The sequence below is a fragment of the Stylophora pistillata genome, chromosome 8 (genome assembly GCF_964205215.1).
Source record: "Stylophora pistillata chromosome 8, jaStyPist1.2, whole genome shotgun sequence".
Taxonomy (NCBI): Eukaryota; Metazoa; Cnidaria; class Anthozoa; order Scleractinia; family Pocilloporidae; genus Stylophora; species Stylophora pistillata.
In genome coordinates this window covers 15,073,199-15,096,691 of record NC_142526.1, presented here as the reverse complement: position 1 = coordinate 15,096,691, position 23,493 = coordinate 15,073,199, and the positions used below count along the sequence as shown (strand labels likewise).

General features: G+C 42.3%; 1 protein-coding gene and 1 non-coding gene across 2 annotated transcripts; both read left to right on the top strand.

Moving 5' to 3' along the window:
• Positions 1-1,714: 1,714 nt before the first annotated feature.
• On the top strand, positions 1,715-4,594 carry LOC148725166 (uncharacterized). The gene is given in 3 exon segments (XM_088731455.1): positions 1,715-1,882; positions 2,009-2,185; positions 4,310-4,594. Coding segments are annotated over 3 exon segments (576 nt in total). The 3' UTR covers positions 4,541-4,594.
• A 17,437-nt stretch (positions 4,595-22,031) lies between these two features.
• On the top strand, positions 22,032-22,104 carry Trnaa-ggc (transfer RNA alanine (anticodon GGC)). Its single transcript has one exon. It is a non-coding gene; the product is annotated as a tRNA-Ala (tRNA).
• The last annotated feature ends 1,389 nt before the right edge of the window (positions 22,105-23,493 follow it).

The following is a 23,493-nucleotide window of genomic DNA, read 5'->3' as shown; positions in this document are numbered from 1 at the left end:
AGGACTGATGATGTTTTCCGTGGCAACGCCGACAGTCCAAACTACAGGAACTGCTTCGATGACCGTATCGCAAGCAAACAAAACATCTTCGTTCTCTTCGGAGGATTTCCAGACGAGCTTGCAGGCCAATAACACGATCACAAGAAGCTGAATAATGACCGCCACGACAATAAGCACATTTAATTTGGATTCCATCTGACGAGGGTCGAGTGCCTTCATTAACGTTAGCGATAAGAGCTGCAGAAGACGGTGTTTTCATCTGATTGTATGTTGGGTTAGGCGTGGGTCGCACTTGGCAAAGTTTGGTGTGAATGTGGTCACTTTGGTGTAAAAACCTGTCATCGGGGCACATTGCCTAGTGCGACCCTAACTTTTCCAGTTCGCAAAAACTTTGAAAACCGGCCAAAACATCAAAGACGCCGTAGTGCTTGGGTGGGGCAGGTAGATTTCGGAAAACTCGGGCTAAACAATAGCTATCACAGCGGTAACTGTCATCGCTTGTCAGTAAACAGCAAACGACTCGACTGGTCGCAGAACTGATCAGGCATATGGCGCTCGAAGTAATCTTCGCTGACGTCGATTTCTCACTCTCATCATAGCGGCAGTCAAAACAGTTAAACAGGCGCTAACCCATCTTTCATAGATCATACGAAAGACAAAAAAGTGCTCGTGATTTAACTGAATAAGAAGAATAAGCATCACCGTGATCGTTATCAACAATGCTTCAACGGGACGCATTTTTTTAACGTTTATTGTCCTTTTTCAGCTCACTGCTCTCTCCCTATAGCACGTCGATAAACGTGTATCTGGTTTATCAAAGTGTCATCACTGACATTTTTTTCACCTAGTGCGACCCTGATAGTTGAAACCAAAAGTTTGCTTTCCGATTGCAGTTTCAAATTTTCTGTGTTTTTTTTTGCCGGCAAAGTTGAAAACTTCGCCCAAGTGCGACCCATATCTTGGGTTTGTCAGCGTTCAACTTTACACCTTCGCTAATCTCTCGAGCCTCAACTTGTCATGATTTCACCCCATACTCGGAGTGTTAAGAATCTTCTTTCTCCTGACATCATAATGAACTCGGGGATTTTAATCTGATTTAAAACTCTCAGAACTAACCTTCCAAGAAATGAATGCTAGTGAGTAGGGAGATTTAGCATATTGATGTAGGAACTCCGTAGAGGGTTCTTGTTTTTACACCACTTTGATTGACTTAAAGTCTGCACATGCCTTGTCAAGGATATTTCCGTTTACAGAGTGTCTTCCTCCGTTCCTGGTTTGATATCAGTGTCGACGAGAAAACAGGTGCTCTTGCCACTTGTGCCTTTTTTTACCAATTTTGGTGGATTAACTCCTTATTTCCAGGTTTGTTTGTAATTGTTGTAACTTGTACTTGCCATTAGTCTTAGGAAATTATTCGCTACCTGTGTCTTCGATCTTTGAAGTTAGTGCACGATCTGTCGGCAGCATGGCTTGCAATATACATTTATTTCAAAATTTCGTTCGACTTGCTCTATCTCGTTTAACACCTATGGTTTTGGCACTTTTTGTCTTATATAGGTACTGAATAGTTAGAAACAAGAAAGACAACGAGCCAACCCACTGGTTTCCGAAGTTTAGGCTTAAGACACAAAACGACCTTTGTAAGATTATTTCTTCAGTTTACATTTTCTACATTTTCTTTACAATCTTTGTCTTTTGGTTTATTTAGATAAAAATGAATAAACAACTGACGTTCAGAATTCAAGAAGCTGGATTTCAAGTATGCTACGATCCTCCTAGGGATGGGGGCTGTTTTTATCATGCAGCTGCTCGTCAGTTGGGTTCTAGCTGCGAGGCTGCCAAGAACGAAGTGTTTGAATACTTGAAAAGTAATCGTTTAAATGTGAGTCGTGATTAATTTATTGATCCCAATACTGAACATGTGTTTAAATCATTGAGAATGTATATATGTATATTAGGTATTTCTTCGATTGACATACAGCTGCAATTATTGATTGCTTTTATGTAGGCGCGAGGAGACGGCCGCATTGATTTTATGTGTGAAGTGGACCTGGGAAATCAAAAGGTACCTTCTGATTGGCATAAGGCCTTGGCTGTTCTCAGGAAAAATTAAGTCACCTCCATGGTGATCTAGGCATTTGCTGACTGTATGCGACACAAAATAGCTATTTTCACCGAAAACGGAGTAGGAAAAACTTAAATACATAAAAGACATTCAGCAACATGATTTCTCATTTGTTAATAACAGTTGACAGTCTGCATCAATGCTTCTCAGAAATTTACAAGCATACAGGTCATACAGGTCATACAGATAAATAAGGATAAGGGAGACGGGATGATATGACTTTTTAGAACGGGATACAGGATGAAATTGGTGTGTAGCTTTACAAAGTCCACGTTTTGTTTTTAAATTAAACCTCAAAAAACTGGAGAAAACAAAAAAAACCACAGAAGAGACATTCTCATAAAAATATATTGCGACATGATTTCTTTGTCTCAAGCTACAAGTGGCTCCTTTTTACCACATCATCTATTATTATTATTATTATTAATCAAGAAAATGATAAATATAGCTATTACATCAGCATGTTTGGGGACATCCCAATAAGCTTTAACATTCTCTGACTCATACACGGGCTTGGGCTTGTCGGGTGAGTACCAGGGTGGTATCTCGTCTATAACTCCCTCATCATACAACAGTTCGTAAAACAGTACCTTCAGTGCTGCGTCGTGTCTAGAGAGATACTTGTTCTGGGCTGGCGCACTGCATCCTAACAGGATATGAGCCGCGCTCTCTGGAGCCTTACCTTATTAATATTATTATTATTATTATTATCATTATTATTATTGTTATTATCATTATTAACGCTTAACTCATACTGTCATTGGGCATATCGACTGGACCGGACTATTTTTTGGACGATTTTTTTGGACGATTTTATAAGGGGGGAGGCACATCTTTAGTACTCAGGGAGGGGTAGGTACAGTCGACAAGTACTGAGGGAGGGATGGGGGAAGAGTGTTACTACTCAGGGAGGGGTCGTAGGTTGTTATGGAGCTTGTACTCCAACGTAATTATTTTAATCGGTTTTTCGACTGACTTCTCCTACATCAACATTTTGCGCTGGGCCGCGGCGTTTCTTTAATTTTTTAGCCATACGAAAGAGAAACTGCCATGTAAATTCTGGACTTTAATTATTATTGAAAATATCGTGTTTACGATCCTCCACTGTTGAGTTACCAGTCTGGCATAGGTTATGCGTGTGCCTTTTGAGTCGACTCAAAGTCGACTCACCATCAGTTTTCCTTTGTGTAATTACCAGGTTTATCTCTCTTTCTTTTGTCATTGACGTTATCAGACGAGATCACAGAATTTCCATTCCGTTCCTTCCTTCCTTCCTTCCTTCTTCGTTCCTGCGACTTGAGCCGCAAATATAGAATTCACAAGCGCTATCGCAATTTTGTTTGTACGTTCACTATATGAAATCATTTTTGGTACAATCATACAAAGCAATATTCTCTCAGGTGTCTCGTTAAAACAGACCTCGAAAACGCAGACCGCAGAGCGCACAACTCGAAAACGCACATCTCGAAACACGTGTATGCATTGTGTAACTACCAGATTTATCTCTCTTCCTCTTGCTATTGATGTTATCAGACGAGATCTCGGAATTTCCGTTATGCGAAGGCGAAACTGCCAAGTAAACACTGGACTTTAATTTATATTTAAAATGCTGCGTTTACGATCCTCCACTGTTGAGTTATCCGTGTGCCTTTTGAGTCGACTTGTGTGTGCACTATCAGTTGCTTCACGTTTTCCTTTGTGTGTATACAGTATATTACTGAATTTATCTATCTTCTTTTTGTCAGTGATCTTATCAGACGAGATCACAGAATTTCGCACTACACCGAAATACCTAGTTAAACAATAGAGTGTTTCTGTCGAGGAACTGTCGACTGATAGTTGCCCCGCGGAAATTTGTGTTCTAAAAACAAATATGCTGGTTTTAAGAACATCAAATTTCCAAGGGGCAACTATCAGATTGATAGTTCCGAGAAATAAAAATTCTATTGTCTTTATTATTAACCACTAAATTTTCTTCCTCGCACCAATCAATAATTATCACGGTCGAGTAAAAGCTCCATTAACAAGTAGTGCTTACAATTACAACCACCAACCACCCCTCCCTGAGTAATAGCACTCTTCCCCCAGCCCTCCCTTAGTACTTGTTGACTACACCCACCCCTCCCTCCTGAGTACTAAAGGTGTGCCTCCCCCTTATAAAATCGTCCAAAAAATCGTCCAAAACATCGTCCAAAAATAGTCCAGTCCAGTCCATATTTTACACTAAGTGCTGTCATTGTAAGTGGTTCCAAAACACATTTTTCTTCCTTGCAGGATGAAGATTACGTCAAGATCATAGAGCCGGAGGGGATATCGGTGGGAACATTGTACTTTGGGCATGGTGGGCGTTATAGTATGGAGATGTCCTGTATTGACTGTCCGTTTGTTGTGAGCCCTCGAAGTATGCAGCGGTAATGTTACCATGTGCTCTTATCAATATAATCTTGCTGTTGACCCGCCATCTTGTGTGTGTGTGTGTGTGTATACTCTTCTGCAACCCCAAAACATAACATATCTGGCGACGAATACGGGATCATGCGAAACTTAGGCAAAATAGAAGAGTTCGATCCAACCTCCACCAATATCAATCGTTATTTGGAGCGTTTGGAGCAGTATTTTATCGCGAACGGCGTTCCAGCGGATACAGGCGAACGATTAAAACGCAGAGCAGCCCTGATCTCTGTCGTCGGTTCCAAAGCTTACGACGTCCTTTCGGACCTGTGCTCCCCAGAGGCTCCTTCGGAGAGAACTTACGGTAATCTCGCAACCATTCTCAAGAACTACTTTGCCCCGAAGAAACTTCTTATCGCAGAACGATACCGATTTCACAACTGCATTCAACTCCAACGAGAAAGCGTTTCCACTTTCGCCGCTACGCTCAAACACCTCGCTTCTACCTGCAACTTCGGCACACATCTAAATGAAGCTCTACGTGATCGCTTGGTCTGTGGACTTCGCAACAAGGAAATACAGAAAAAGTTGTTAACCGAGTAACACAACTTTGACGAAGCTCTCAAAAAAGCGCTCGGCGCTGAGGCTGCTGAGACAGATGTCGCTGCATTCTCTCGAGAAGACGCCACTCCGATAAACAAGCTCGATTCTGTTGGCCGTCAGACATATCGTCCGCGCAGAACACGCAGGCCTACATGTGAGGGCCGAGGCAAAAAGCCACTTAACCAGAATCAAAACAACAGCACTTCTGAATGTCTTAGTTGCGGCAAAACAGGCCACGCACGTTCACAGTGCAAATACAGGAACTATACCTGCCATTCCTGTGGGCGATCGGGTCATATCACAGATGCATGCAAGTCTAATTCTCAGAAGATCCGTATGGTTGAAGAGCCAGAAGCGTCACAACTCGACCCCCCTTCAAATCCATTTTCTTTCTATCTTCAGCACAGAACAATGACATAGAAGTCCCCGTCGAATTGAGCGGAACCCAAATCTTAATGGAATTGGACACCGACGCTGTATTTTCAATTATCTCCCAGAAGACTTACAACAGGCATTTCAAGGAGACCCCACTCCAACCCTCTGATACACGCCTGCACACCTACACAGGGGACCCAGTCCAAGTCTCTGGTCAGTTCCTAGTAGAACTCAAGTATCAAAATCAGCGTGTCAGTGTGCCACTCCTTATAGTTAAAGGCTCTGGACCATCACTCTTTGGAAGAAATTGGCTCTCTCGTGTCAACCTGGATTGGAAGAAAAATTTAGCATCCATGTCTCAGACCCAGGTCTCGCACCAGAGGTCGAGTCACAATTGCACAACACAGTCCAGCGCCACTCTAATGTCTTCAAGCCTGGCCTTGGTACTATTCAGGGAATTACAGCTAAACTGGAGATGAAACCGGATGCCCAGCCAAAGCTCTGGAAGGCCCGCCCAGTACCTTACGCTCTCCAGGAAGCGGTACATGCAGAGTACCACCGACTCGAATTCGAAGGTATTGTGGAAAAGGTCGAATTCAGTGAATGGGCAACACCCATGGTTCATGTTCTCAAGGCGGATGGCACCACACGGTCATGTGGAGACTATGCTGTTACTGTCAATCACCAACTCAATGTCCCTCAGTATCCAATTCCCCTGCCTGAGGATGTATTTGTCAAGTTGCGAGGCGGAAAACGATTCACCAAGCTTGATTTAAAGAATGTTTATCAGCAACTCCCATTGGATCTTGACAGCCAGCAGTTCGTAACCATCAACACACATCATGCATGGTCTAAATCGTTACAAAAGGCTACCGTTTGCATATTGCCTCATCCCCAGCAATTTTTCAGCGGACCATGGACATCATTCTTCAAGGTCTTGAGCATGTCGCAGCCATTTAAGATGACATTCTGATCACGGGCAAGGATGATGAACAGCATATCCAGAATCTGAACACTGTTCTCAGTCGCTTAGACAGTTACGGCTTGCGACTCCAGCTCAACAAGTGCAAGTTCATGCAGCGGTCATTAGCCTATATGGGCTGCGTCATTTCTGCTGAAGGAATCTCCCCAACGGAGGATAAAGTTGAAGCCATAAAGAAAGCACTACGCCCTGAAAACTGCACCCAATTAAGGGCTTTCCTTGGAATGATAAACTACCGCGGGAAGTTCATCCGCAATATGAGCTCAATTCTTCAGCCACTCAATCAGCTCCTTCAAAAAGATCAAGAGCTCCTGTGGTCCCCCCAGTGCGAGGAGGCCTTCAACAATGCAAAAGAATCTCTCTCTTCCTCCCATGTGCTGGTGCATTACAATCTAGACTCCCGGTGATTCTTGAAAGCGACGCAAGCCAATATGGTATAGGGGCTGTCGTACATCACCGTTTCCCCAACGGAGACGAGAGACCAATCGCATATGCCTCAAGGTCCTTAAATTCATCTGAGAAGAATTACAGTCAAATAGAGAAGGAAGGCCTAGCCATCCTTTTTGGTTTGACCAAGTACTGCTATTTGGGCGCAATTTCACACTTCGAACTGATCACAAACCTTTGCTAAAGATCTTTGCACCCGACTCTGCCACACCTGTCTTGGCAGCAACGCGTCTTCAGCTTTGGTCCCTGCTCCTTTTGTCGTACCAGTACGAAATTGAGTTCAAGCCTTCTGCTGAAGCAGCCAGCTCTGATGCCCTGTTTAGACTACCCCTGGAGTACAGGAAGGATGCCAGTGTCGAGGACAAAATCTTCCAGATCTCGGCAGTGCAATTACGCAAACACCCTGTTTCTGTCTTAGAAACTGCCAAACTGCTAGAAATCCAGTCCTAGCTAAGGCTCTTGCAATGACCCAAAATGGTTGGTCTGCCTTTTTCAAAGAAAACTCCACTCCTGAGCTCAGGCCATTCTTCCTCCACAGGATGAGCTATCTGTCGAGCAAGGCTGTCTGATATGGGGCCTGCGAACCGTCATACCTCCCTCCTTACAGAAGCAGATTTTAAGTGAGCTACACAAGGCGCACCCAGGAGTCGCACGCATGAAGGCAGTTGCCCGCAGTCATGTATGGTGGCCTGGGATAGACAGCAACATCGAGGAGAGAGCACGTGGGTGCAAGCAGTGTTTCCAAATCAGAAGGGCGCCTCAAGCAGCACCACTTTCCCCTTGGTCATGGCCTACAGCTCCTTGGCAGCGCATCCATGTAGACTTTGCCACCCACCAGTCCAACCACTATCTCATTATGGTTGATGCTCACTCAAAGTGGCCAGAAGTGATTAGTCCCATGAAAACCACCACCGCTGAAGCAACAGCCAATGCTATGCGCAACATTTTTGCAGGATACGGCTTTCCAAAGCAAATCGTTAGTGACAACGGTCCACCTTTTCGGTCTGCTGAGTACGAGGAATTCTTCAGACAAAATGGCATCCACAAGATATTGGTTTCCCCGTATCATCCATCTTCAAATGGTCTAGCTGAGCGGTTTGTGCAAACCTTCAAGCGCTCTCTAGAATCCTCAGCATCTGATCCATCCTGCACACTGCAGCAGAGAATTCAGAACTTCCTTTCGTCTTACAGAAGCACCCAGCATGCCACACCCGGCTCGTCCCCAGCCATACTGTTTCTTCAAAGAGAATTGCGCACAGGTCTCTCTCTAGTGAGACCGAACCTCGTCACTCATATCTCCCACCAGCAAGTAAAGACAAAGTATGCTAAATTGCGAGAAATTGCTGTTGGCTACACAGTCCTTGCGCGCGACCACTTGTCAGGGAAAAAGTGGCAACCTGGAACCGTGGTACAACGCCCCTCTTCACACTATTGCCAAGTTCACCTTGATGATGGGCGAGTTTGGAGGCGACATGTGGATGACGTCTTGCAGAACAACTCCCACTCTACAAGAGCTGAATCTGGTGTACCATCCTTGGAGACGGCAACCCCAATTGTTCTAGAACCCAAACCGGTTAGCTCACCTGAAACCAGTTCACATCCACCAGATAACTCAGCTCAATCGGAGACAACTCCTGCCTCCACAAGTCCTATGCTGCGTCGATCGTCCCGCTCTCACAGACATCCCTAGAGATTGATTGAGGAGATGTGAACTGAACATTATTAATGAACACTTGTTGTTGTTGTTACTGACTGATCGTTAGTTAGCTGATGAATTCACAGAATACTTAGTTCCAAGGACACTCAAATGGAGACTCGTTAGTACTTAGTATCTGTTTATTTTGCTTATAAGAGAGTTATTCTTAACAAATCTCCAGGGGTAGGTGTTATAGTATGGAGATGTTCTGTATTTACTGTCCGTTTGTTGTGAGCCCGCGTAGTATGCAGCGGTAATGTTACCATGTGCCCTTATCAATATAATCTTGCTGTTGACCCGCCATCTTGTGTGTGTGTGTGTATACTCTTCTGCAACCCCAAAACATAACAGTGGGGACCGTTATGTGGCTCTCAGACCTATGCAAAAAAGAGAGAAATTTATAATAATTTTTTAGCAATTTGTCTTACGTTACCCCTTTCGTGTATTCTTTCCAATAGCGTAACACGTTATCGAAGTATTTCAAACCATCAGTCAACTCAGTTGACAACATTTATAGTCTTCTAGCAAGGTAGTGAAAATCACACCACTCATTTTCTGCATGTGTATGGGTTGTATGCCTCGATTTACAGTTGCCATCAGCTGATTCAATGTTTGTAATTTTAAGTTATTATCTAACATCATCACATTGTTACTCGAGTTATTTCCATAAAATAGTTTATCTTTTTAAATTACTTGATAAAATTAATGCGCACTGTTAAAATCTTAGAGCCCTGATTTGGACTTTCCGATTATGGAGTACAAGAAAGTTACTGTCCTGGAGTGAGTGTCGTAAGAGGGAAGAAAATTGTTTTGGATGTGGACGATGGCTGAAAATACCGCCGTTTCAGAGGAACAGGTGCCAGTCTCTTATCAGGTATTTACAGTGCAGCGACAATCTCAATATTTAGATAGATAGATAGATAATAATCTTTAGACAGGGTGCATTCTCACAGAAGTGGTTTTCAGATACGGCCCTGTAAGCACCCACCCAACCCACCCCAGGGGAGGACATCCATCACACAGTATACTCGTGCGTGGGAAATTAACGTCTCCTACCCCTAACCCTACAGGACGGGACCTCCATTTATTCGTCCCTATCCGAGAAGACTAGAATATCTAACCATTTCTTGATATTACAGAAAGGAAGAATATTCTTCTCAGTTATTTTAAGACCTTGCGTGTTGGTCCGGCCTGCGAAGAGACGCTAAAAAATAAAAATAAAAAGTTTCAACGTTAACGAAAAAATATATCCCTCAAGAGCTTAACATGTGCAATCTCTTGCAGAGGTACAACTGTGATCATTGTGATCAGCTTGTTTTCATAATCAAGTGTGCCCTCTGGCTTAAATAATACCAAAGAGAAACGTTTGGCAAAACATCTGTCAACCTCAAGCGCTTATTAGAGAAGTAAACTACAAACACAAATCCTCAAACACACCGACGATAAAAAGCACAAATTCAAACATTTGTTTTTCTTGTCAATCTTTTGTCAGACGTTGCTAAAAGCCTCTCCATTAGCGCACGACAGGAACATATCTTTTCGATGTTATGTCATGTTTGAGAAACTTTTATTCCAGCTCATACACTTAGTATTGTAAACGTTAACTCACAAACGAAAATTGTTTATTCAGAAAATTTTGATTTTGTCGCATTCCGAGATAAAAAATCTTGAAACATACCATCGATAAAAATAATAAAAAAAATACTGAATCAACAAAAATTTATACGTTTTTCTTGTCAATCTTTTGTCAGATGTTGCTGAAAGCCCCTCCATTAGCGCATCTCTGGTTGCGAAATTATTTTTTATTTGCTGTTCCTCAGTTCGGGTTTTTTTTGCTTAGGACTTCACGGTGGATGGAAACCCAGAAACTGCGAGATTTAGGTGCTTAAGAGAAAATGATATTTCGATGGACGAATTGCTTAGTCACGCTTTCCACAAAGTTAACCTTGACCTCGATCAGCCGGCATCTATTTATTTGCGATTGCGGGTGCATTTGTGGAAGCTGTGTAAATGAAGCGTGAAAGTATATTAAAACAAAAAGTCACAACATGTCTGGAATCTATTCATATGTAATTTCTGAGTTTCCTCTGACATTTCATGACATTTAATTTTTTTTAAAGTTTACAATTTGTACTTTTTTTATGGACCCTCGACACTTTTCTCCGACCCTCGACACTTTACCCTCGACACTCGACATTTTACCCTCGACCCTCGACCAAAACTCAAACTCTCTTGCGGTAATCTGGACATAATTACGGAAATTAACAAGCTTCCATACTGGCTAGAACTGACACCAAGGGACTCCAAACCGGCTCGTTTACGATAATCTTGTCATACACAAATTGGAGCTGTGAAGCCTTGTCGCTAGTACACCAAGGAAATTTTAGCAACTCATCCATGTGTGTTGAAATTATCTTCTGGAGCCTACCGAAACAATTCTGCAAAAATTCGATAGCCGATTGATAATTCGCGTCCGTTCGAGTCAGTCATTGTATAGCGCGGGGTGCTTGTCCTTCCAACAACGAGTGCAAATGGTTAAATTTATCGATCGGGCTTAGATGAGGATTTATTGGAATGGAGCTGTTAAAGCTATCCCAGAAAGTCTGTCATTGAGTAACTACACCTCTAAACTTCGGTAGTACGAGTTTAGGTAACTTTGCCTTTGGATTAGCTAACGAGCTAAAGTTAGTTTGTTCAACCATACCTGCATGATCAGTGCTCTCCGACAATTGCGTGTTTCCAGCGTGTAGTGTGTTCGCCTTCGAGCTCCCCGACGCCTGAATTGAAGGAACTCCAGAATCCAAATTTAACGTTGCATTTGCGTGTTGATCTCCAGAAATAGGAGGCACCTTAATTCCACCAATTTTCGTGATGTCGGACTTGTTGGCGCCCGTCTCGACAGCGGCTGACGTATCCATGATCCTTCGTCGTGTTTTCAACGCTCTTTCGTTAATCTCGTACGATTCTTCTATCTCGGATTCGATATCTTCGACCTTACACGTTTCGAGAATCGCTTCGTCGAGGGATTTCACAATTTCCAACTTCTCTAATGACTATTCCATCAGAGTTTTCAATCGTGGTCGATTCAAGACCTCATCCTTCAGCAAATCATGTGCTTCGTCCGCAAGCTTCGATTACCACCACGTTTAGCGCGAGACCACACTAATTCCTCGCTCATTTCGTCGTTTGTGTGTTGACAGCCCCACGTTGGGCGCCATCTCAAATATTTCGAGTTCGTCCACAACCAAATTCAAATTGTTTACGTATGATGCACGATCCTCGCAGTAGATAGCGCTATTTAAGCAATAGCGAAAATCAGGCCTGAAAAAAATCAGGCCTGTACGGGATTCGAACCACTGACCTCTGCGATACTAGTGCAGCGCTCTACCAATTGAGCTAACAAGCCAACTGGGAGCAGGCCGTTAAGTTGATTCGTAATAAACCCGTGAAAGTGATAAATCAGATACAATGAAATATATGAAGTTCATATATTTTGAACTGCGGTATTAGATACGTATGATGCACGATCTTCGCAGTAGATAGCGCTATAGCGCTATCTCTATAGCATGACTATAACATATATCTAACATATATCTATAACATATATCTCTATCGCTATAGCGCTATCTCTAAGGACCAACAGGCAGCTAAAAGTTCTCTTTCAATGTTGCTGTAATGGGATTCTGTATCGCTGAGTGATCGGCTTGCATAGCACACCGGCTTACCGTCTTGTATGAATACACACCCAAGTCCTTTTAAGCTTGCATCTGACTGAATCACATTGTCTTTTTCTGGATCATAATAGGCCAGCACTGGTGCTTCGGTGATTATTTGTTTGAGACTTTGAAATGCTTTGTGATACTCTGGTTGCCATTCAAAGGGTGTGCCTTTCTTCATCAGTTGCCTCAGGGGCTCTGAGGTCTGGGCCATGATCGGGGAGAATCTGTTCAGGTAGTTGACCATCCCCATGAAGGTCTGCAATTCGGCTAGATTCTGTGGGGAAGGCATGTCTCTGATAGCCTTAATCTTGAGATCATCAGCTGTTAGACCATCTGGAGTCCACGTAAACCCAAAAAGGATGTTTGGTCTACTTTAAACTGAAACTTATCCGGGTTGAATCGTATGTTGTTCTCCCGTGCTGTGTCAAGGACATTCAGTATGTGCTGATCGTGCTCTGCTTCGCTCTTGCCGTAATGAAAGGTATCGTCTGCAATACCACTCAGGCCATCGAGGTTTCCAAACACATTGTCCATTTTTGGAACACGTCTCCGCTGCAGGTAAGTCCGAAAGGCAGCCTCTTCCATCTGTATTTGCGCCATGGAGTATTGAAAGTGCAAAGTTTGCTTCGGGCATCGAGGATACTAAAGTGGGAGGCGCCACTGACCTTGGGTATCACATCATCTATGGTTCTCACACAGTAAGGGGTGCGCTGAATGGTTTTATTGAGGTCACGGGGGTCTAGGCATAAGCGGATCGTGCCGTTGGGCTTTCTTATGACCACGGTTGAATTGACCCATGGTGTATACTCATCATGTATTTCTACTAAAATGCCTGCCTGTGTTAGCCGTAGAAGTTCTTCTCGGTAGACACTTTGCAGGTGAACTGGAATCTGCCGTGGGGGGTGTTGTACTGGGGGAATATCCGACTTAGTTTCTCTATGGTATAGGGAGCCAGGGAAACAGCCAAGTCCAGTAAAGACATCTTTATTCTCTTTCAGAAGGTATTCTTTCGTCAGTGGGAAGGGATGTGGCTTACCACGTGCGTCGAATAGTTTAAAGGACTGACTGGTAGATTTGCTGCTACTTTCAACGGCGACGGCCCAATTAAGTTTCAGAAGATTGAGACTTTGGGCTGATATGTTACCAATGATGGGAGGCCCATCGACATCTACAACTTCCGCCTGGACTACTTTGGGTTTTGGGTTGTTAGGGCCCTTTACGTAAACTCGGCAGGAGCCCAAGTTCGGGATCTCAGTTCCACCATATGCTGTTAGCTTGGCAGAGTCTATCTTACATAGGACGGGTGTCTGTTTTCCTGCTTGGCTCAATGTTGGGGAGACTTCCAGGAGGGCTTTCTCTTTAGAGGAGATGGCATGGACACTACTGGTTAAGGGTGTTACACCAACTGGGCCCAGAAATATGTGATCATTAGGGTCTGGTACAGACTCGCCTGCATCATTACTTGTAGCTTCAATGTCATGCACATCTTTCTTTTTTAACTTTGATAGGCACACCTTAGCTAGGTGTCCTACTTCATGACAACAATGGCATGTGGCATTCTTCGCTGGGCACTGATCTCTGGAATGAGGACCCCGGCCGCAATTCTTGCAAGCCTGGGATCTACCTGAACCAGTGTTTTGTCGCTGATTTTTGGGGCCTTGGTATCCTTTAGGTGCATTGATGGAGTGTACCTCGGTATTCATTAGCTGAAGCTGTTTTTCTGCTGACTCTTCTGACTTCGCCATCTCGCGTGCTGTGTTTAACGTGAGAGCATTTCCAACCTTGAGACAATCCTTACGTAGACGGTCAGATTTCATACCCAACACAAGAAAATCTCTAAGGAAACGATCGTTGTGTTCGGCTGGATAGTTGGCTTCCTTCACAAGAATTCTTAGTTTCGCAATAAATTCCTCAAGAGAGAGAGTACCTTTTCGAAGGCTATAAAGCTCCCACGCTGCTATTAACTCATTCGAGTGTGGTTTCACGAGGTGCTCAGATCTTTCCCATTAGTGGTCCAGCTTTTTCTGCTCGTCTGCAGAAAGATCCCAGCTGTTGAACAGTTCGATACCTTGCTCTCCTGACCAGTACATCAAATGTTTACACTTGATTTCCTCGTCAATTTTAGCCATCGGCCCGGTGAATAGCAATTCGTATCTTTGTTTCCACATTTTGAACCGCCTGTATAGGGTTTCGTTTGTACTCCAGTCAATTGACGGGCCTTTGTCGATGAAGGACGCAGTCGCCATGTTGTCTGTTTCACTCGTTCGCTGAAGCTTTTAAGACTTACGCCAGTCACCTGAGCTAAATTGTTGTCAACATCAACAGTGAGAATTCTTTCTTTTCCAATCCCACTCCTGACACCATGTAAGAGGATATGCTGCTTTTGGCAATTTTATTTAGTTATCTTAGATGAAGGAATTTAAACTTAGTGTCCCGAACATGTGCTTAGTCTCCTTGCTGCGCATGCCCTAGACCATTGCGTAAGCTTAGCTTATGCAATATGTAGCTTACGCAATATGTAACACTTATGACGATTTTTTCCAAATGCGATGGCTGCTAAAAAAGCTGTTTATTAGTTCTTTGAAGTTGATGTAATTCTGTAGCCGCCAAAGCTGTACAGATGAAAGCCTTGGAATTTCAAGGCGTGGAACAAATCCATTGCGGTAACGGTCTTTTGTTTGGCAAGAAACCTTTAAGAACTCTTCGGATGTCTTCGTAAAACAAGCCAAGAAATGCAGTTAACACTTCCCTGCTCCGTCGGTTTGCTGGCCTCGTGACTCCCTGGATGTTGTCTCGTAGAGTGTTTTCAGGACACATCATTACGCTCTTGACCAGTTAAATCTAAATCAAGTCCATTCAAACAAATAAAATAAATATAGTTGGAATCGGCTTGGTTTCCCGGGAATTTTATTGACACTTCAGGAATAAAAGAAACATCGCTGTTATTTTCATTTCCCTCTCCTTTGTTCGACGATGGAACTTGTGAAATTGCTTATGTCTCTAACAAAGAAAAGCTCCCCGACACATTTGTAGCTTTTTATGGTTTCGCTGTCAGATATTTAACTATGAAGAATGCAAATTGCATATATTTCACTCTTACGTGTCAAGACGCGTGGTAGTAGTATGTCCCCTGATAATAGATTTTTCAAACACGAAGGCGCGCTATATACATACATATATACATACGTTTATTTCAACTCCCAAGCTGGGTTTTTCAGTTACAAAGCCTACATTAAATTATTGTAACATTATAGTAACATTTATTTAGTAACATTATATTTATATATATAAGTAAATCTAAAGCTAATACAATATAAATACAAAAGGCCAGTACACGTTAAAAACACTAGTGAACTAATACAAAAATTACACAAGAATAGAAGATAGAAACGATTCATCTTTGCGCAACATTTCCATTAAGGAGCGCATTCAGTAGGCGGAACTTAAAGGCGTTTGCATTCTTAGCTGCTTTTAAGTCCTTTGGGAGGTGATTCCATAATTTGCATCCACCATACGTGGATGCACGTTGCCCAGAGGACAGGCGGCATCGTAGGATGTGGAGCAGATTACATGATCTTGTTACCCTACTGTGAATACGAGATCGTGGGACAAACGTGTTAGCCAGATATTTAGGAACTAGATTATTTACACATTTAAATACCATTACAGCATCTCCTTAACAGTGAGCCAATTAAGAGATTTTATGCCTTGAGAGATGTGGTCGAATTTCTTAAGACCTAATACAATACGGGCAGCGAAGTTTTGCACTAGCTGAAGCTTCTTTATATTTCTTTGACAAGTGTTGGCCCATACAGTTGAACAATAATACATTGTACTAAAAACAAAAGCGTTCATGAAAAGTAAGAGAGTTTTCCTGTCCAAAAGGTGTTTGATCCTGCTGATCTGTACTAGTTTGAAAATACAGTTACAAGTAGTTTTAGTAATATGATCGTTATATGTCAAGGACTGGTCGATGTAGACTCCAAGGTCCTTTGCTACAGGGACTGGTGTTATTTCCTTTCCCAAGAGTGAAATTGACGTTGGAGGCAATTTCCGCAGTAGTTGAGGAACACCAACTAGTAAGATTTTAGTTTTAGCTGGGTTTATTAGAAGGGAATTCTGACAGCACCATCGGCAGATTTCATTCAAGTCTTCGTTCAGATAGCCAAATACGCGAGCGATGTCAGTTGAGCGAAAGGATAGGTATAATTTACAGTCATCGATGTAGCACACAGACTTGCAGTGGGTTGGAACGGACAAGAGATCATTTACATAGATGGTAATCAACACGGGCCCAAGAATAGAACCCTGAGGAACTCCATATTTAAGAGGGAGAGGGTCTGAGATAGCATCCCCAATGCGCACTCTCTGGCTACGACCAGACAGGAAATTATGAAACCACTCCAAGCTCGAAGAGGCAGCACCTATACTCTGTAACTTCTGAAAGAGAATATCATGTCTGATACTATCGAATGCCTTAGACATATCTAGTAGCACGAAAACGGACACTTCACTCTTATCAATAGCCATGAGAAAATCATTTGTTACGTGTAAGAGAGCAGTTTCCGTCGAGTGACATTTTCGATTACCGCTCTGATTTTTAGATAACTTCTTGTTGGTAGTTATGTAGTCAACGAACTGACGGTGAGCTAATCTCGCAGACACCTTAGATAGTATTGGTAGTAATGAGATGGGCCGGTGATTACAGGGATGAGTTATTCATAATGCTTGTAATAATTGGTACTATGACTGGCAAACAGTCCTTGAGGACGCGGGTAGTAATCTTGTCACGACCTGATGCTTTGTTGGAAGAGAAGCCCTTAATTACATCTTCAACATCCTTCTCCATTACGGGGTGAAATCGAAATAAGTCAGGGCAATCATCAGGCGTTCGTAAGAGGGTTGGTATAGTGGGATTGATATGATAACTATGTACACAAGCAAGATCGTAAGCTTCCTGAGCTGCTGAACCTCCAACAGATGTAAAATATTCATTGAATCTTTCAGCCAAGGAAACTGGGTTGTCAGGAATAATAGGGCGGCCTTTGCACTTCTTTGGCAGGCAGTTGTTAATCATCTTTCATATTGCATTAGTGTTTCGTTTGTTTTGTAATAGCTGAGATCTATATAAGGAAGATCTATATAAGGAAGTCTTCCCTGGGAAGACCTAGGCTCATTTGTCACTGACCGTTGACGTGAGCGGGTCAAATTTAAATGCTGGTAGACGAACAAAAGGAGCTAATGAGATATGTATTGTTTACTTCCACCAGCATGGTGGCATGAGGTAACGTGCGAACCACCTACTTTGATCTCAAATTTACCGCCCCAAATAAAGACAGTTTCCATTGGAGAAAGGAAATACAAATCTCAAAAATTTTTGCATTGTGATGAAGACATAGAAAAATTTTGAGGAATGCGCCCGCTGTTCACTGATTCAGAGTAGCTGTAGCTCAGGCTAAATTGACTCTAAGAGTTCTACTGCTGTCATTAACCACCTCAAGTCAATATTTGCAGAAAATGGGGTACCAGAAACCTTGATATCTGATAATGGCCCACAGTACAACAGTCAAGAATTTGCAGTCTTTTGTAAGCAGTGGGGCATTGACCATGTGACAAGCTCACCGCTGTATCCACAAAGCAACGGCTTCGTAGAGCGGTCAGTCCAGAGAGTAAAGAACCTTCTACGAAAAGCAGAAGCCTCGGGACAAGACCCATACTTAGCATTGCTGACATACCGGACCACGCCTGTAGACAGCAACTTACCGTCACCTTCTCAGCTGTTGAACCGTAAAGCTTACCGCACACAACTGCCATGCAGTGGCCACCTCCAACGTTCACAAGCTTTTGATAACCACAGAGAGCAACTACAAAATCTACAGGACACCCAGAGAAACAAGTACGACCGCCAAGGGACACATACGCTTCGACGACTAAGTCAAGGCGAGCAAGTAGTCGTGTTCCAACCACAGACCAAGGAATGGATTCCCGCAGAGGTAAAGGAAGAGAACAGTTAACCAAGGTCCTGCATAGTCAAGACAACGAGTGGGTCTGAGCTAAGACGCAACAGAGTCCAGCTAAAGCCTTTACCTTTCCAGAAAACACCAACAACCTGTGGAGAACAAGTTATTAGCAACCAGGAGAGTACACTGCCGGACAGCCATGAGACAAAGCCCTTACCTCTTCAGACGTCATCATCAGAATTATCTAAGGCGCCTGCCAAGTCACAGTTACCTTCCAACCAAGGCAGTGACAAGTTGCCTATGACAACTAGGAGTGGCCGCATTGTAAAGGAGCTATCTAAACTAGACTTATAAGCTTCTTTTTGCTGTCCGAACGCTGATGAAGAAACACTCAGAGAAACACTTATAAACTCTGTTTTTATTGTTATTTTTGTTGTTTCTGTTTTCTTTTTTCCCTTTTTTTTTTGTCTGCCTATTACTTTTTGTTAGAAACTTAAATTTCCGTTTTTAGCCTTTCTTATGGTGGAGATGTTACATTAGCTAAGCTTACGCAATGGTCTAGCGTATGGGCAGCGAAGAGACTATGCACATGTTCGGGACACTAAGTTTAAATTCCTTCATCTAAGATAACTAAATAAAATTACCAAAAGCAGCATATCCTTTTACAATAAGCAGCAATGATAGCGAAACCTTCAAGTCCAATGGTGTTTATACGTATAAAAGAAGTCAAGAAGATATTTTATTTTGTTTGAAACAACAAGCATTTACACTGTTGTCAAGCTTAGTCAAAATCTTTATATCAGCACTAACGCAAAATGTTTTCAGTCGTCTGTCTCACAATAAACTATATATGGACACCAAACTAGTTTCTCGCTCTAGGAAACAGGGATTGTTAGGAATAGTAAAGGTCAGGGTGGATTTAGAAAATGTTTTTATCAGCGAACGTACTAAAGTCAAGTGCGTCTTGATACGTTGGAGCGAAATATATGCAATTGGCAATTTTCACACTTAAACAAAGTGACAGCGAAACAATAAAAGGCTGCAAATATGTCAGACACGAATGCAATCTCACAATTTTTACCGTCGAACAAAGGAGAGAGAAATAAGATAACGGCAATGTTTTTGATATCGTTACAGTTCCAATAAAATGCCTAGGAAACCAAGCCGACCCCAACTACATTTAATTTATTTGTTTAAATGGACTTGTTTTAGATATATTTCACTGATCAGGAGCCTAAATTCGGGATGTAATCTTGTTTCAGGAAATTATGAAGTAATATACTGAAGTATAATGGTGTTTATATGTCTAAAATACATCGAGAAGAGATCTTACTTTGTTTGAAACACACGTTTATACTGTTTTCAAGCTTTGTCCTAACCTTCATGTTAGCCCCAACACAAAGTGCTTTGAGTCGCCTGTCTTAAAATGAGCTCTATCTGAAAACCAAACTACTTTGTTGCCCTAAGGAACAAGGATGGCTAGGAATAATAAGGTTTGGAGCGGGTTTAAAAAGGTTCTTATCAACGAACATAGTATTCAAAGTCAAATGCGACTTGATACGTAAGAGTGAAATATACGCAATTTGGAATTTTCACACCTAAAAATGTGATAGCGGAACAATAAAAGGCTGCAAATATGTCGGGATGCTTTTGTTCGTTAGAGAGATATACAATCTCACAATTTCCACCGTCCAACTAAAGGAAAAGCAAATGAGACTAACGGAAATGATTTTTGTATCCTTAAAGATTCCATAAAATGCTCAGGAAACCAAGCCGAACCCAACTATATCAATATCATTTGGTTGAATGGACTTGCTTTAAATTTGTTTCATTTAGGAAGATCCTCAACAAGGGATGTAATCGACTGGCGCAGATTACGCATAGCTATCTCATTCGGCGAATGACTGATGAGAGGTGTACCGTGACAAACTCTCTCCTAAAGGTGATTTGCTACGAAACTTCAGTAGCGTTAAAGGCTTCCCTTTTTTTTTCCGAAGCTGGAGAAGAAGGAGGAGTGAATGCTCAGGCTGTTAACTGTCATTGTTGAAACATTTTCTTCAATGTCATGCTTCCCGAGAGAGCTCAAGCCACACATCATAGGATTTTTCCAGAGCCACCAAGTTTTCTGTATCTGCTGCATTATCCACATTCCAAAGCTTAGTTGCAAAGTAAAAAATAAGAACGACAAGGGTAACAAGAAAAGAAATGTCTGGATGCGGTAAACGAGGTAAACATTAGGAAAGGGAGGCACCAAGCGTCATGGAAACCTTCTACGGGACTCCAGGGAATCACCAAGCCAGCAGTCCGACGGGGCAGGGGGTGTTAACTGCATTTCTGGGAATTTTTACGAACAGATCCAACTAGTTCTTAAAATTTCTCAGTAAAAACACATTTGTGACGGCGACCTACGCCCAACATGCCAAACGAAAGGTTGATTCCGCAATGGATGAGGGTCTCAAAGAGGTTAACTATTAACCGTCAAATGGCAAAAATATTAACCGTCACTGTCAAAAACGCAGTAGTTTACCATCAACTGTCAAATAAGCAAACCGATGTTAGCCGTCAAATGTCTTAGATATCCTTAATTATGAACTGAACGATTACCTTAATTGGGGTCAAGTTCGGGTGTTTATAAATAGAAGTTTTGATACATCACAAAAGTACAGTTATGTAAGTTCTTTAACTTCTAGTCGCGAGTAAAACTGGTTAATGAAAGAACTGAATTCCAGTGTAGAAACACGTGCAATGTCGTAAAACTCTGGTCACTTATTTATAAAAGGTGTTACAAGTTAACAGTTCTTTATAAATGCGTGATTCCGAAAAAATACAGCCAAACTCCGGCTTTTAGTTCGTTTCATGAACGACATTCCAAAACATTAGCCGTCAACCGTCAAATGACTTGAAATTTAATCGTCAACCGTCAAAAGGGCTTATTTCTAACCATTAACCCTCAACGTGACCCCCCCCCCCCATTTAGACCCTTATGGATGTGCTCTACGCCTTTAAACGCCAAGGCTGTATCCTTTATGGCACCGGTGACTAAAGAATTAAATCACGGCTCTTAACAAGAACAGGCTGCAAGTATGTCGGGGTACCTTTGTTTCTTAGAGACAGCAATTTCACAATTTCTACCGTCGAACAAAGAAGAGGTAAATCAAATTAACGGCAATGTTTTTTATATTCTTGAAGCTTCAGAGAAATGCAAGGAAAGCAAGCCGACCCCACCTTAATTTATTTCATTTGTTGAAATAGACTCTCTTTTAATTTCTATAATTGATCAGGATCCTAGTTGCGGGATGTAATCTTAGGTCTTAGAAACATTCTACGACACAACATCAATGTAATCACCAAGCCAGCAATCTTGCAGAACAGGGCGGGGTTAAATGCATTTCAGGGCACTTGTACGAAAACATCCGAGGAGTCCCTACTATTTTGTCGGAAAAAGATGTCCGTGACGGTGTGATCTATGCCCATCATGCCCTACAAAAGACCGTCACCACAATGGACGTGCTTTACGTCTTGAAACGCCAAGGCTGTATACTTGACAGCTCTGGCGGCTACAGAATCACAGAAACCTCGAATAACCGATTAACGGCTCTTTTAGAAGCCATTGCATTTGGTAAAAGTCGAAGTAATCAACTATGAGAGTGAAACCTTCGAGTCTAAAGTCTTAAGTCAGAAGAGGTTTTATTTTGTTTTCAAACAACACCATTTATACTCCCAGCTACCAGTTGGCTTGATAGCTCAGTTGGTAGAGCACTGCACTGGCATCGCAGAGATTATGGGTTCGAATCCCGTACAGGCCAGAATTTTTGTCAGGTCATAATTTCACTCTTGCTTAAATAGTGCTCTTCACTGCGAAGATCGTTCTCATATGGGTTACCATTTATACTTTTCTCAAGCTTAATGCTAGTCCTTATGTTTACGCTAACTCAAAGTGTTTTGAGTCGCCTGTCTCAAAATGAACTCTGTCTGGAAACCAAACTAGTTTCTCACTCCAAGGATCAAGGATGGGTGGGAATAATGCAGACTGTGGCAGATTTTAAAAAGGTTCTTTTCAGCGAGCGACCGTTCAAAGTCAAATGCGTCTTGATAAGTAGCAGTGAGATATATGCAATTTGCAAACTTGACTCAGCGAAACAATAAAAGGCTGCAAATGCGTCGGGGGGCTTTTGTTTGTTAGAGACGTGTGCAACCTCACAATTTCCACAGTCGAGCAAAGATGAAGCAATAACATTAACGGCAATGTTTTGATCTTCTTGAAATAGATTTAACGGCAATGTTTTTTATGTCCTTGAAGTTTCAATAAATTGCCCTGGAAACCAGGCCGATCCCATTATTAATTTAGTCCATTTTCACTGCCTTAAGTTTTGCAGTGGGGAAGGACTAGAAAGGAGCATAGGAACCATTCGTGCTAGTCCACCCTCCCAGCCATGGATGTCCTCCCCAGGGGAGGACATCCATCACACAGTAATCACACAGTAATCACATCCATCACACAGTAATCTCGTGTGTGGGAAATTAACGTCTCCTACCCCAACCCTGCAGGAGACGGGACCTCCATTTATTCGTCCCTATCCGAGAAGACTAGAATATCTAACCATTTGTTGATGTTATAGAAAGGTAGCAAATTCTTTTCAATTATTTTAAGACCCTGAGTGTTGGTCTGGCCGGGGCTCGAGCCCTCGACCTCCCGCACAACGGTCCAGCGCTCTATCCATTGAGTTAACCGGGAGGCGGTTATATTATATTTATTATATTTATTATATTTATTTCATAATCTTGACTGGACTTGGTTTAAATTTTTTTAATTAAGCAAAGGCCCAAAGGATGTATCGACTGACGAACATTACGCATACCCATCTCGAATCACTGATTAAAGATGTACTGGGACAAAGTTTCCTAAAGTCGGTTTCTTACGAAACTTCAGTTAAAAGTCACCTTTAACTGGCCCATTGTATTGTAGCGTTAGGCGATTACTCATGGGTACCCCCTCAGTAACTATTGTAAGTCACGTGACGTATGGCGCAATAACCATGTGCTCGTTTGAGTTTTAGAGAAAAATTAGATATCTCGAAGTTGACATATTAAAAGTTCTGACACCGTGTTTTATTGTTAAATTGTGGTGTTACATTGGTGGCAGCGGTGAACAAAACAAACTTTACGCCTACCTGTGGCAAATGGAGATATTTTGA